Source organism: Vigna radiata, unplaced genomic scaffold (assembly GCF_000741045.1).
Source record: "Vigna radiata var. radiata cultivar VC1973A unplaced genomic scaffold, Vradiata_ver6 scaffold_158, whole genome shotgun sequence".
NCBI lineage: Eukaryota > Viridiplantae > Streptophyta > Magnoliopsida > Fabales > Fabaceae > Vigna > Vigna radiata.
The window spans coordinates 204330-219439 of NW_014542914.1; the positions used below are offsets into that span (position 1 = coordinate 204330).

Here is a 15110-nt window from a genome sequence, read left to right on the forward strand (position 1 = left end):
AACCAAACTAACCACATTTAGAGTATGCGATAGACATTACTTACCTATTGCAAGTCAAATTATGAAATACAAAGTATATACATTTTTCGATAAAAATTACAACTACAATAGATAGTAAGGCAGTTTAGTATCATACGCATGTTGGGGATGATTCGACACACACATAGAACTTCACACATGGTAAGAAGGACATTGTCCGCTTTGGATCAAGCCCTCATGGGTTTACTTTTGGTACCACTCCAAAATACTTCTTACTGGAGGTATTTATGTATATATAAACCATTGACCTGCCCTTTTTCTACACAATGTGGGACCTGCCCTTCTTCTACACAATGTGGGACTTTGTTTGCACTCCAACATCCTCCCTCAAACAAAGGACTATGGTCTCCTTCTCACACTGAGCATTTCTCTTGCTCTCCCCGCCTCTCATGATCTGTCACTGATCATGGGGGCTGTACTGGTCTGAGCCCAGTCACCAGACCCAAACTATGGCCTCTGATACCACTATTGGGAGAAGGTTCGACACACACATAGAACTCCACACATGGTAAGACATTGTCCGTTTTGGGTCAAGCCCTCATGGACTTGCTTTTGGTACCACTCCAAAAGACCTCAATACTATTGGAAGTATCTATGTGTATATAAACCATTGACCAACCCTTCTTCTACACAATATGAGACTTTGTTTCCAGTCAAACAACCCAAATCACAAACATAACATTATCCAACCAGTAACAAAATTAAGAGCATATCATAAAAGACAACTTCTTTCTTGTTAGTAATATTAAGTTGAAAAGTCATATATCTAAACATTAAATTATAATAATAATTATTTTTGTCAAGCTACTCTGAAATGGAATAATATTTTCTACCTTAAATTGAAAAAAAAAAAACTTAAGATTAAAAGGATGGAATGAAATCCAATTTTTTTTTTTTTACCATTTGATATAGAATGGAATGGTAGGCCTTTCGTTCCAATACAAAGAAGGGTCCTGGGTTCACTTCCATTAAAACATTACATAATAATTTAATATTATTTGATACTATAACTATTATTGATATTATTTACTGTATTATTATTATTATTAGTATATATTTTTAAATAATTTTTTATATTGTTCTAATATTATTATCCTTATATATTTTTGTATTTGAAAGTAGGCCCGTTCAACTTAGTAGTAATAAGGGTAGAAATTAAAATTAAAAAAAAAAAAGGCCCTAAAACCCTAACGTCTGAAACTCAGACAACGGAAAGGACATGGGAATAGTGAGATTGCAGAGTGTAGACGAGAATCAAAATCACAAAATGGAGCGGAGCTGAGAAGAAGCGAAGTGATAGGAAAACGCAACAATCAGTGTCGTTTCAGCTCGCTGAATTGCTGCTAAACTCACGGTTTTACACGAGTTTAACCGAGTTTGTTCGAGCTTGCAGGAGCCTAAAAAAAGCTATTCTACATAGGTTCGCGATCTTGATAATTACGGCCAGTATTGATTTTGTTTTGGATTATTGAAAAATGAACTGAATAAAGTTTTTTAATCATCAATTGTGGCACTGGTTGTTGTAAACTTAAAACTGGTGTATATAAACAGGACAAGAAAAATAAATACGCAATGCAGGTGTATTCTGAAAGGTGAATTTTTTTGTGCTAGTTTGACGTAACAGTTCATATAAACTTGGTATTGTGTTTTTCTTTGGGGGGCATCAGGTTGATGTAGCTGAAGCCTCTTTGAATTTTCCAATTAAGCATTTGTTTCACTGTGTCAATGAGAGGCAATATTGGAATAAGGATCCCAAACCCCACTATTTCAAATGCCACCAGAAGAACGGTAGTTGCATTTTCTTCATCTTCTGGTTTTGGAGATGGCGGTCGTGGTCGTGGTCGTGGAGGCTCCCTCCCTGGTTCAGGGCCATTCAATTTCAATGAAAGAGCTCCTGGTAAGCCTAGTTCCAGTGAGCCCAAATCTGACACCACAGAGTCTCCCATTCCTCCTGATGTTGGCCATGGCCATGGCCGTGGCAAGCCAATGCCTCAGTCAGGTCTTCATTCTTTCTCATCGTTTTTATCTTCCATAAATCAGCCACCTGCTGGTCGTGGCCGAGCTACTGTGCCTCAACGTGAAAGTGATATTCAGCCACCTGCTGGTCGTGGCCGAGCTACTGTACCTCAACCTCCAAATGATTTGGGGCCACCAGAACCCAAAAAGCCCATTTTTTTCAGAAGAGAGGAAAGTGTTTCTCCAACAGCGACAGATGGTGTTCCTGTTGATGTTGAGCGTGTTAACAAACTTCCAGGTAGCATACTAGAAGTGTTGTCTGGACTTGGACGGGGGAAGCCCATGAAACAGCCAGATCCGGAAATGCGAGCTACAGAACACAACAGGCATCTTCGCCCTCCGCGAGCTCCTGGTGCAGCTGCATCCGACACTTTGCCTGAGAAACAACCAATACCAAGCCGGGATGATGCAGTGAGGAATGCACGGAGATTTTTGTCACGAGGTGAGGACGATGGAAGTGGCCCTGGAAGAGGAAGAGAATTTAGAGGGAGAGGTGGGCTTGGCAGAGGCAGGGGCAGAGGCAGAGGCAGAGGTCGAGGCATGGGAAGAGGAGGATTCAGAGGGAGGGATGTGGATGAAAGACGTGGAAAACGCATGGATGCTGAGGATTCATATGCTACAGGGCTATATGTTGGAGATGATGCAGCTGGTGAGAGATTAGCCAAAAAGTTTGGGCCAGAGATAATGAATCAGTTAACTGAAGGATTTGACGAGATGGCTCGTAGAGTTTTGCCATCGCCATTAGAGGATGAGTATTTGGATGCATTAGACATCAATTATGCAGTAAGTAGTTTCTACAGACATCATTATTTATTTGTTGAGAAATAATTAGAGGTAGCGGAAGTATAATTTTGTAGCTTAGCTGCATATAGGGAAATTCTTCAGTCTTAATTGAATTGCTATAGCAAACTCATTATAATCGTCCAATTCTCTAGATCTAAAGACTAACATTTCTTTCGGGGAAGTTCTGTGAGCCAAACTCCTATTTTATGTTTAGTACCCATATTTCCATGTTTAATTGTTTGTATTTTTTCCGCTTCTTTATTGATTCTTGCAGATTGAATTTGAGCCGGAATATTTGGTGGAGTTTGATAATCCCGATATTGATGAGAAGGAACCAATTCCACTTCGGGATGCACTTGAGAAGATGAAACCATTCTTGATGGCATATGAGGGGATCCAAAGTCAGGAAGAGTGGGAGGTATATTTTGTTGTTAATCTTATCCAATATCCTTGCCTTATGCCTTAGCATTCTAACCGTAACATTAATTGCAAATGTTTCAGGGCACAAGTTTTGATACTGATGTTTGTTGTTTTCTTTTTTTGAACTTTTAATTCATCACTATCTTCTTCGACAATAATGTCGTGGCTTGGTTGCCACTATCTTTGTCATATCAAACCTGGGTAGCAAGTACATAGAACAAGTACCGTATCAGTCACTATGTTTCGAAATAGTTGTCTATTTTATACATGCTAGCGGGTAAAGGCTGTTGTTTTTAGTGTTCTCTACTGTAGTTTATGGGTGTGTGTCCATGTGCTGGGATCTTTTTCTTATCTAACTTTGTATCATACTAGGAAATAATGGAAGAGACAATGGCACGAGTTCCATTGTTGAAAAAGATTGTTGATCACTATAGCGGACCAGACAGAGTAACTGCAAAGAAGCAACAAGAAGAATTAGAAAGAGTTGCTAAAACTCTTCCTGAAAGTGCACCATCTTCAGTGAAACAATTCACTAGCCGTGCTGTTGTCTCCCTTCAGGTTTGGAACTCTAAATATTGATATTGTGTTGGGCATAAAATGTCTTAATACTTGGCTACTTGTTTTCCTTTTATGTTGATATTCTTATTATAAGTATCTCTGCGGAGTATGTTCTACTTGCTCTCATATAACTCAGCGGTAAATGAACCCATTTTCTCAGTATAGTTATCTTGTTATTTTATATCAGTTGAGAAACTGTTTCTTAACAGTTGCATAATCAATTGAAATTCCAACAAATATTTGCCATTTTGTCTATGAATCCCCAATATAAATTCTAATCGATAATATAAAGGCCAAATGTATTGAGAGAATAGAATATGTATTTGATTTTGTACCAAGGCTGAACAGTTGATATTGACAAGGCATGGATAGGAAAATCAATTCTCTGCCTAAAGCTTAATATTTGTTTAAATCTATTAAAAGATATTGGCAAGGAATGCACGAAGATTGTTAGGTATTGGAGTTGGCTTTGGTGGAATGAGATAGTTATTTACTGTATGATTAGAAATCCAGGGTTCCCAAACTTTAGTTCCCCATATGAAAGTGAATTGTGGCATTGTACATTAAAGAGTTGATTCAGAACCTTGCTATTTCATGATTGTATGAAGTTTGCATCTGTTTTTGGTAATCAATTTATTCTGGCTGTAGTCACAGATGTTGCTGGAGTTGCACTAATCTGAATCGGGAAAGGAGACTATATCTAATATCGAATCTTAATATGTTGAGAGTTTTGTTTCCTGAGTCTGGCATTAATTTACTTGTCTTGAGATTGATTTATAATCCTTCTTTGTCTTTTTTATCCTTTCATGAATTCATATATATATATATATATATATATATATATATATATATATATATATATATATATATATATATATATATATATGCCTTGTCCACTTCCGACTGCAGATTCTTTATATAAAATTACAAGCACATAAAATGTGTTAACAATTTTCTTCGCATAAGAGATTGAATATAACTGGAAAGCTAGGACTTTGGAGTTTGCTCGATGAATTATTTAATAATTCCCTGGGCTAATTCTTTGTAGTGCTCTAAAAGTTGATCTTTTTTTGCTTTTATTTTTTCTCAGTGAGCATCGTATATAAAATGGTATGTTTGTAACTTCTTTGTTGTGAGTTATTCGTGTGGCTGAGTTTTCTTTGGTGTCACTACTGCAGTCACCTCTTTGGAAGAATTTACTAACTTAAAAGTGTCAATTATGTAAAAATGTACATCAGAACAAAATATTAACCAAAATGATGGACAATAAAATTTTTAATTGTTGGTTACTGTTACAGCTTAGCCGGTTATATCTTCAATTTAAAGTAGTTTTCTTATGTTGAAACGAAAACTACAATGGCATTCGGAAGGTTAAACAACGTGTTTGTTTTTTGATGCTTTATTTGCATTATATTCTTTCTGTAAACACGTAATGCTAAAAAATTATGAATCAGATATATGTATTATCTTCAATTAAGTTCTTTTTGCGTTTTTATTGCCTTTTTTTCAATGAATTATGAGAGATGCTGTTGAGAAAACTACTGGAAGGAATATTCTGCACATTATTTATGGTTGGTCTGAAATATGATGCAGAGTAATCCAGGCTGGGGATTTGACAAGAAATGTCATTTCATGGATAAGCTGGTTTGGGAAGTGTCTCGGCATTACAAGTAACTTACTTTTCCTTTTGTGTGGTATACTGCCATAACTCTTGTAATAATATTAATTATAATTATCTTTTAGTGTTGTTGCTAACGATTTTTACATCTTTTTATACTTTGTAATAAATGGATTATCATTTTTTTTAGACTTTCCAAAAGTGAAAGATGTGGGATCATAATATTGATGATTGGGAAATTAGTGGTTATAATTTAGTAATTTCACAATTAGTTTATATATATGTATGAGTTTTTCAAAATTGTAATTGTTTTATGATTTAGCGATTTATTACTGGCTGTGTTTTGCACTTCTATAATATTGATGATTGGGAAAATAGTGGTTATAATTTAATAATTTCACAATTAGTTATATATATATATATATATATATATATATATATATATATATATATATATATATATATATATATGACTTCTTCAGAATTTTAATTGTTTTATGAATTAATGATTTATTGCTCGGTGTGTTTTGCACATCTATAATATTTATTTTTATAGATGTTATTTTTTTTTCATTGTATGTAAGCATGGATCATAATGGATAGTTAAGAAAATTAAAAGTTAGTACTTATATGCTTATTACTTAGAAATATTTATATTTATGTTTTAATTTCATCATTCAAATAAGATTTAATGTTTATACCTTTTTATTTTTTTCGAAGTATTTAAGGACATTTGAATTATATCCTAGATAGAAATCTAGTAAGAAATAATATTAAATCTGTTCTAACATAATTGATGATTTTTCCTTTTGTTGAGAGAGGAATCATTCCATCAAAATCCAAGGAATGAATAAAAAAGATAATATAATAGTAATAATAATGTTAACAAAATGAAGATTAGTTCTAAGAATTTTAATTAAATGAAAATAAATAAATATGATAATGCAATGAAAAATAAGTATAAATTAAAAAATTATGTTAATTTAATGTTCTATCAGGCGCAAGAGACAAACAAGTAAAATTCACAAAAAGACAAATATCCACCGATGACCCAGGCCATCTGCCACATTTGATTTGAATTTGAAGTATAAAATTGATAAATATCAATTTAAAAATTAAGAGCATTTACATACAATTTACTTGTATTTTTATTTATTAAATATTACTTTGCATAATTATTGTTTTGCAACTAAATTAGGGTGATATTTGATTTGGGATAAAAGAAAGTACAGTAAGTTTTTTAGTAGACAAGAATTTTTTTATGAAGTTATTCTCAAACTTTGTCTAATCTTATTATGTATAAATATATGTTTAAAATTTTTATATTATTCGAGTCATTATTGATTTAAATTTGAATCACATTACAATTGATGAATATTAATTTCAAATATTGAATAACATAAATAAACTTAACAGCTATATTTAATTTATTACCTTGTGATTATAAGCTTCATAATTCAATCATGATATTTTATTACACACCATTTCATTAGAATTTTGATATGATTAAAACATTATTTAATCATACGTTTTTCATTTATAAAAATATTAAAGCTATTACTAATGTGAAATATAATTGTATTGATGCGTAACATGATTTATATATAAATTTCTGAGGTTACTAACAACAATTATAAATAAAATTGTTTAAACATGATTGATAAAAAGTTGCCTGATTTGAATGGTTAAGGAGTAATGATGGTTGATTAGTGATGGATAACATTGCTGTCTATCACTCACTTTAATTAATTACAGTTGTCAATTATCTTTTTCCTTATTCTTATCTTAATCTCGTTACTAACATTGAATTGTGCTTTTAGTTATTTAAAAAAGAAAGAAAAATATCTTATAAGTGATAATGTCCTGCTTCTCACTATCTTAATTATTGTTTAGACCTTCAGCTTATTAATACTTTTTTCTTCAAACGTGTGACAGATTATCCATTTGTGAAATATTTTAAGAGTATTCTTTTCCTATATCACTCTACATTTCTTTCATGTACCTTCGTATTTCTTTAAAATTTCAATATTCTTTATATTTAAAATTTTTTTACACTTTAATTTTTTTCTCCAATAGATTTTAAAATTCGTTAAAGAAAGAAATTCTTCAACCGATTCTGAAATCTGTTGAAAATTTATTTTTCTTCAACAGATTTCAAATTCAGTTGAAAATTTTTCAAAAGTTTCAATGGATTTCAAAATTCATTGAAGAAAGTTACTTTTTGAATGTAGATTATAAAAATAAATATGAGGTGATGCAGAGAAAAAACACTTCAACTAATTTTGAAATCTGTTGAAAAATTATTTTCCTTCAACAAATTTCAAAATCTGTTAAATTTTTTTTCAAAAGTTTCAACGGATTTCAAAATTCATTGAAAAAAGTTATTTTTTGAATGTACAGTGTAGAAAGAAATATTAGGTGATGTAGAGAGAAACACTCTTCAACTGATTTCAAAATCTATTGAAAAATTATTTTTTTTCAACAAATTTCAAAATCCGTTGAGTTTTTTTTCAAAAGTTTGAACGGATTTTAAAATTCATTGAAAAAAGTTACCTTTTTGAATATAAAGTATAGAAAGAAATATGAGGTGATACAGAGAGAAACACTCTTATAAAAAATATTATTAATTCGATCCTTGATAAATTTTTACACACATTTTAAATTTGTTATTTTATTTTTTAGTCTTTTTCTTTCTTTATAAATACTTAAATTAACTTTATAATATGTACAAAATAATCTTTTGTACTTAAAAACGAAGAATAACAATTACGATCATTTTAATCTATATATTACATAAGTCACAATAAATTAAATTGAACTTTAAAAATAAGGATGTGACACTTTCACATCCTTAAAAAAACTTCATTAAATCATTAATATATTAATATTTCAGTTATATTTCATTTTATGATATATTATTATTATATTATCAAAGTGAGATGTAAAGTGATAATTTTACATGAAGGATATTAAACTATAAACTTTTGTTAAAACAATCATCTACTAATATTTATTATTTTTAGTGATTACTTTTATAAATAATTGTTTTTATTAATATATTAATATAATCAATAACTTATCATTTTATTTTAGTTATTTTTTATTTTATATGTTTTAGTATATTATATAGAGTTAAATATATGTTTTTGTCCCTTAATTCTCAGTGAAAATTAGAGTTAGTCATTCTTTAAAACTTTGGCCTAATTTAGTCGCCAATCTATAGAAATGTATGAATTTAGTCCTTTTAACTAAAATTTGTTAGGTTTATTTGATGTTTCAAGCACGTTTCATGATAGCATTTGAGTTGTTTACACTATTTGACACATTTTTGCTTCAATCTTGATTGAGAAACGCATTTAAAACATGAAACGAAGTTGATAAATTTTGGTTAAAAAGACTAAATTTCATACATTTTTAAAGTTTGGAAACTAAGTTAGGTCAAAATTTTAGACTAATTCTAATTTTCATTAAAAGTTAAGGAATCAAAAACATATTTAACCCGATCAAGTATCTCTTAATCTTATCTTATGAGAATTTATGTTAGATTATTAAATTAATATAAGACGCTGATCCATTCCTTCAACATAACATCACAAAACATACTTACGTGGAATGATTTATAATTAATTTAATAATTTAAAAGTTAATAAGTATTTAGACCTATAAATTTAGATCCTTCCAATTAAAATTTATAAATAATATATTTTACTAAATACATTGACTAATTAATTAATTACTATACTTTGTTATTTTTTGATACATTAGACATGGAAATCAAGGTATTTTGTGCCAAAAAGAAGTATCCAAAATATTGAAACGTAAAAGCGTTTGAAACGTAGAGTCGACTCCATAATATCATTGACCAAGTAACTATTTTTTTATATGTTAAAATTTTACTTTAGGTATTGATAATTACCTTTATTTAACGATAACTATTTTTTATCATCCTAAATATAAATGTGGGAGTTTCCACTACTTTATTGTAATAATTAATAAAGAATTGAATTTCATTTATTATTTAACTTAATCAACTAATTGAAACAGTAATTACATGGTTGGCATATAAAAAACTTGATTCCATACATAATAACGATGAAGACGCAACTTACACCAGTCGTACACAATCACTTCATCCATGGAGTTTCATCTTCAACCTCACTTCCTGGTGCTGCCATACCCATCACAGGGCCACATTAACCCCATGATCAACCTCTCCAACATCCTTGTCTCCACAAACCCCGACATCCTCGTCACCTTTCTCGTTACTCAACACTACTTTTCCCGGACCACCTCCAACGCTAAACCCCACAACATAACCTTCGCCGCCTTCCCTGACCTCCATCTCTCCGCCGACACCTTCGAAGCCACCATCCACGCCGTCATGACGCAGATGGAAGGGCCGCTCCAAACCCTCCTCGACCGCCTCCACCCACCGCCCACGCTCCTCATCTGCGACGCGTTTCTCTCGTGGGCTGTCGCCCTGGCCAACCGCCGGAAAATTCCGGTGGCCGCGTTCTGGACGACGTCCACGGCGGAGCTGTGGTTGCAGTATTTCCATCTTTTCCAACGGAACCAACTCTGTCGTCAAAAGAAATTAGGTGAAACTTCGAACACCGTATATTTTCACGCATGTTTCTAGTATTTTCTAAAGTTTTTCTTTTTATTAGACATATAAAATGGTATTTGTACGTGGAGGAAAAATAGCATGACAGACGTTTACATTTCATATACAATAATTTTAAAAGAATCAATTTTTATAATTTATATAAAAAATTATGTGTCAAATGTGTCTTTTTGAAGAAAACAAAACAGTGATATTTATAAATAATTTAATTTTAAGTAATTTTTATAGTTGGTTATGTTTTTTTTTTTTATATTTTTTTATTTTGTTGTATCTGTTTCATGAGTTGTGTCTAAAAAAAAGAGAAAACTACTTCTTTTCAAACATTTTTAAATATCATAATAAATTATTCTCTTATCAAAAACAATTCATTAAACAATTAATATACCATCTAATATTTATCGTCATTTTTACTTTATTTTAAATTATCCTCACTTTAAATATTATTTTTTTTATAAATGAATCGAAAAGAAACCCAAGAAAAATTAAACATGTTATTTTCATAAGCATTTATAAAAGATAAAGTAGCTTTTTTATAAACTAAAATTAGTTTAGGTACAAATTGAAAAAAAAAATTGTATGTAATAGAACATATATATATATATATATATATATATATATATATATATATATATTGTGGTTACATTATTTTTTAATTTTAAAATCGTAATTTAAAAATATATTATTATGTATCTCGCTATATATATCTTGCTAATATTGAACAGACTAAACAAAATCGCATAAAATAAAAACAATCATAAAAATAATGTTTGATAAACGTTAAATAAAAATTAATATAAATTTAAATATTAAAAATATATACCATGATAAGAATATATAAAAAATGGTGCAGTAGTAATATGTTTTTGATAGTTAATGATAATAAACATTATACAATCTGTATTTTATTTTTTTAAGATTTTACAATCAATTTATTATTCTGTTAAAGACTTTATAATATGTTTTTTTTTTATTTATTAAAACGTATTTAATGAGATCAATGATTTCTATTTAAATGTTTATTTCTTAATTAATGTTTTTAAAATGCTATTGGATATATAAGGTTTTATATTTCTAATTTTATGTGATTAAAATATAACTGTGTGACTCTATTCAGAAGAGTCAACCCTTGGCCAGCATGTTCTCATCTTGTATATTAGAAGCAAGTAAAGAAGACTTTTTGAAAAATGTTAAAATTAAAAAAAAAAATCTTGTATTAGAAGCAAGTAAAGGAATCTTGATCCAATTGTAATTTTTTTACAAGAAAAATTGTGCTATTTTTTTTTCCTACTTTGGTTAATTCAAAATATGTTGATAAATATAAATTAACGAATTTAACATTTAAATATGGTGTGAGAAAACTATATTATCAATCAATTAAATATCAAGTATATTATTTTAAAAAATTATTATAAAAGAAATAAAATACATATAATATGTTATTGAAAACGGTATTGTTTTTCATTAATTTGTGTATTTTGAAAGCACGTACATATTATTTTGTAAAATTTAATAATTCAAAATACATTGAAAAATATAAATAAAAGGTTAAAAATTATATTAAGTATAACTTTTAAAATAATTATATTAATAAAAGGAAATCGAAAGCTTGTGATATAATTTATATGAGTATTTTGTGAATCTGAATGTTGACTGAAATTGTGTAGATTATATTCCATCAACCTATTGGATAGATGGATCAGATGTTCCTCTTCTGGATGGGAAGAACAGTAAAATTCTGCAATGGGCAATGAAAAGCTGTGAATGGCTTCCAAAAGCACAGTACCTTCTACTGCCTTCAATCTATGAGTTAGAATCGAAAGTGGTTGATGCCTTGAAAGCAAACCTCTCAATTCCAATATACACCATTGGTCCAAGCATACCATATTCAAGCGTTGCTGAGAACTCACGGAACCCTAATAACAATGGGTACATGGAATGGCTAGATAGGCAACCCCCAAATTCAGTTTTGTACATTTCACATGGAAGTTATCTTTCAATCTCAAGTGCTCAAATGGAGGAAATTGCCAATGCATTGCATGATGGGAATGTGAGGTTCATGTGGGTGACAAGAGAGGAGAGTCCAAAGTTGAGAGAGATTTGTAGAGAGAAGAAGATGGGGTTGGTTGTGGCATGGTGTGATCAATTGAGGGTATTGTTGCACCATGCTGTGGGGGGTTATTGGACTCATTGTGGCTGGAATTCAGTCATGGAAGGGATCTTTTCTGGGGTGCCATTTTTGACATTTCCAATTGCCATGGATCAGCCATTGATTAGTAGACTCATTGTTGAGTATTGGAAGGTTGGTTGGAGAGTGAAGAAGGATGAGAAGATGGAGGATTTGGTGACAAGAGATGTCATTGTTGTGTTGCTGAGGAAGTTCATGGATTTGCAGAGTGATGTTGGGAGTGAAATCAGGAGAAGAGCCAAGGAGCTTCAACTTATGGTTAAGCTTGCAATTTCTGAGAATGGCTCCTCTCATACTAATATCAGAGCCTTTCTCAACAACATAGTTCAAACTGGAGCAAAAAGAGTTCAAGTTCAAAACGCTTGATTGAATTCTCCAAGGTTGTTCTTTCCTTTATGTTTCCAAGGTTTTCCTTCTTATTACAATATGTCCCTTGTTGCAAAGAAAATAAATTTGAATAATTATCTCCAGATAACTTTGTTTTTACTGAAATTTGAAGGGTTGTTTCTGATGTGAATGAAAGATATCTGATTACCATATTTCCGTACCAAAGTGATGATGACATGATGTGTCTGTTGATGAGAGAAGACAGAAAGTACACACTTATTTTCGAGCACTCAAATAATATGGTAATAATTTCATGTGGGAGAATGATGTGTTAATTTATAGACTTTAAGTTCATGGATATATAAGTAATATGATAACATTTTAAGAACAATAATTGAAACACAGTTATAATAATATATTTCTTACCTATAAAAGTTAAATGTCAATAATAAATATTTTTTTGAAAGTAATCTACATAAGTATAGTCTCAATACTTCTTCAACAATTCATAAAAAGTTTTTAGAGTTAAATATTTCGATTTGAAATACATCATTACTAATAATTTGCTTAACAGAAACAAATTTAAAAACAAAAATTTGGAAAATGTACAAAGGAACAATTTTTTTTAAATTTTTAAAAAAATTAGGACTAAATTGAGACAAAATAAAAATACGAGGACCAAATTGGAACAAAATAAAAATACAAGGACCAAATTGAAACAAACGCAATGACACGTGGTTTGACAGTGACACGTGGCACTGTCAGTGCCACCTCACACTGTCACTGCTATGTGGCACAATGTCAACTTGACACGTGGCAAATTTTATTTTTAAAAGAAAAAAAATAAAAAATAAAAATAAAAATAATTCAAAAATATATTTAAAAAATTTAAAAAAATCACGAGCTGACACGTGTCACCTTTTTAACGGTGTTAGTACGGAACTAACGAAAATAACATAATTGCTTCAATTTTTAAAAAATAAGGACTCAATTAAGAAAAAAAGAAAAAATTAGAGATCTAATACCCAAAATATTAAACCTAAACCTTATATATGAAAGCAATGACTGAGTGCACGTATAAAAATGCTGATGAAAAAGTTATAAACATAAAAAGGTTTAATCATTCCACCATTCTTTTTCTTTTATAAGAAATTAATGGTGTGAATTTTCTACTGAGTTAAGTTTCATTTTCTTGAATTCAAATTTACTTTTTATATATTTTTCTGATTTAATTAATTTTAAATTTTCTTAATAAAGAATAATATTGTTTCATTTAAATTAAGATCAAATTTATTATTCATAAAATTATTACATTTTTATATATTACTAATCGATGTTTTTGTTAATTTTTTTTATAAAATTAAAACTAATTAAGTATAAATGTTATCATGTATAATATTTTAAAATTAGATATGGAAACATCAACGAGTTTTTTTTTTTATTTCTATTTCTCTATTATTTGTATAGATATATACTTTAGTCTGAATATTTTCACACTTTGAAGTAAATTATGCATTAATATATAAAAATTAAAATGTAAAAGATAAGAAAAATGAACAACTAAAGTGTCTTGTGCATGCATGATACAATTCAAAAAATCTAAGAAAAAAAATGTATTTCTTACCAAATTACTAAAAATAATATATATATATATATATATATATATATATATATGGGTTTGTTAACATGCGTACGCCTGTTTTTCTGGTACGTTTTAACAATGTGTACCGGATTATAGTAGACAAAAATACCCTTATTTATCATGGATTCTAAGTTTTAAGGTCAAGAATATTTAAATAATTTTCATTCTCAAAACTAAAAAAAAAAAAAAAAAACCAAACTCTTACTCACCTCCCTCATTCCCCTCTCAACCCTTTCTTTTTCCTGTTTCTCACTCCAACATTTTCTCTCTCTCATCCCTATTCTTGCCCCAATTGAAAAAAAATCATAAACCCTTTGTCCTCAGAGATATTTTCTCTGTGATCACTCCAACATTTTTTCTCTCATCTCAACCCAATTGAAGATGGTGGTGGTAATTTGAATCAGGGATATTTTTTAAAAATTGAAAAGTTTACTCTTTTATAATCATTTTATATTTATTAATGTTTGTAAAATGAATATAAACTTTGTCACTTTATGTTACTCTTTCCAAATCTCAAAGGTAAAAAATGATTTTACTGTTTTTTATCTTGCACAGTGGTTAAAGTTTATTCTAAACGCCTGTAGAAGTTGATTCAGTAATAAAAAAGGGACATGAGGAAATTAAAGAAATGGGCATAGAGGAGCTCCCTAGGAGTACAATTCTTTCAATTCTAGATTGTAATCTTACATCATGTATCACATACCAATAGAGAAAGGAAAAAGAAACACTTTATGTAAAGGGAAAAGGACAATAGAGGGAAATATCTTGTTCTTTAAAAATATAATATAATGAAATGTGGTGTAGATGTGTAAATAATGTATGAAAATTTAATTGATTTATGAAGGTTTTATTTACATGATTTAATTTAAAAATGAAATTTAATAATAATAAGAAGGGA

General features: G+C 29.7%; 2 protein-coding genes across 2 annotated transcripts; both read left to right on the top strand.

Annotated features, from left to right (window-relative positions):
- Positions 1-1200: 1200 nt before the first annotated feature.
- LOC106752431 lies at positions 1201-5683 on the top strand. Its single transcript, XM_014634115.2, has 5 exons — positions 1201-1459; positions 1707-2838; positions 3113-3256; positions 3631-3816; positions 5410-5683. Exons 2-5 carry the CDS (start codon positions 1765-1767, stop codon positions 5488-5490), a joined length of 1485 nt encoding a protein of 494 aa, XP_014489601.1. The 5' UTR covers positions 1201-1459; positions 1707-1764; the 3' UTR covers positions 5491-5683.
- A 3829-nt stretch (positions 5684-9512) lies between these two features.
- On the top strand, positions 9513-12782 carry LOC106752436 (UDP-glycosyltransferase 87A1-like). Its single transcript, XM_014634120.2, has 2 exons — positions 9513-10032; positions 11723-12782. Exons 1-2 carry the CDS (start codon positions 9570-9572, stop codon positions 12607-12609), a joined length of 1350 nt encoding a protein of 449 aa, XP_014489606.1. The 5' UTR covers positions 9513-9569; the 3' UTR covers positions 12610-12782.
- Positions 12783-15110: the final 2328 nt, after the last annotated feature.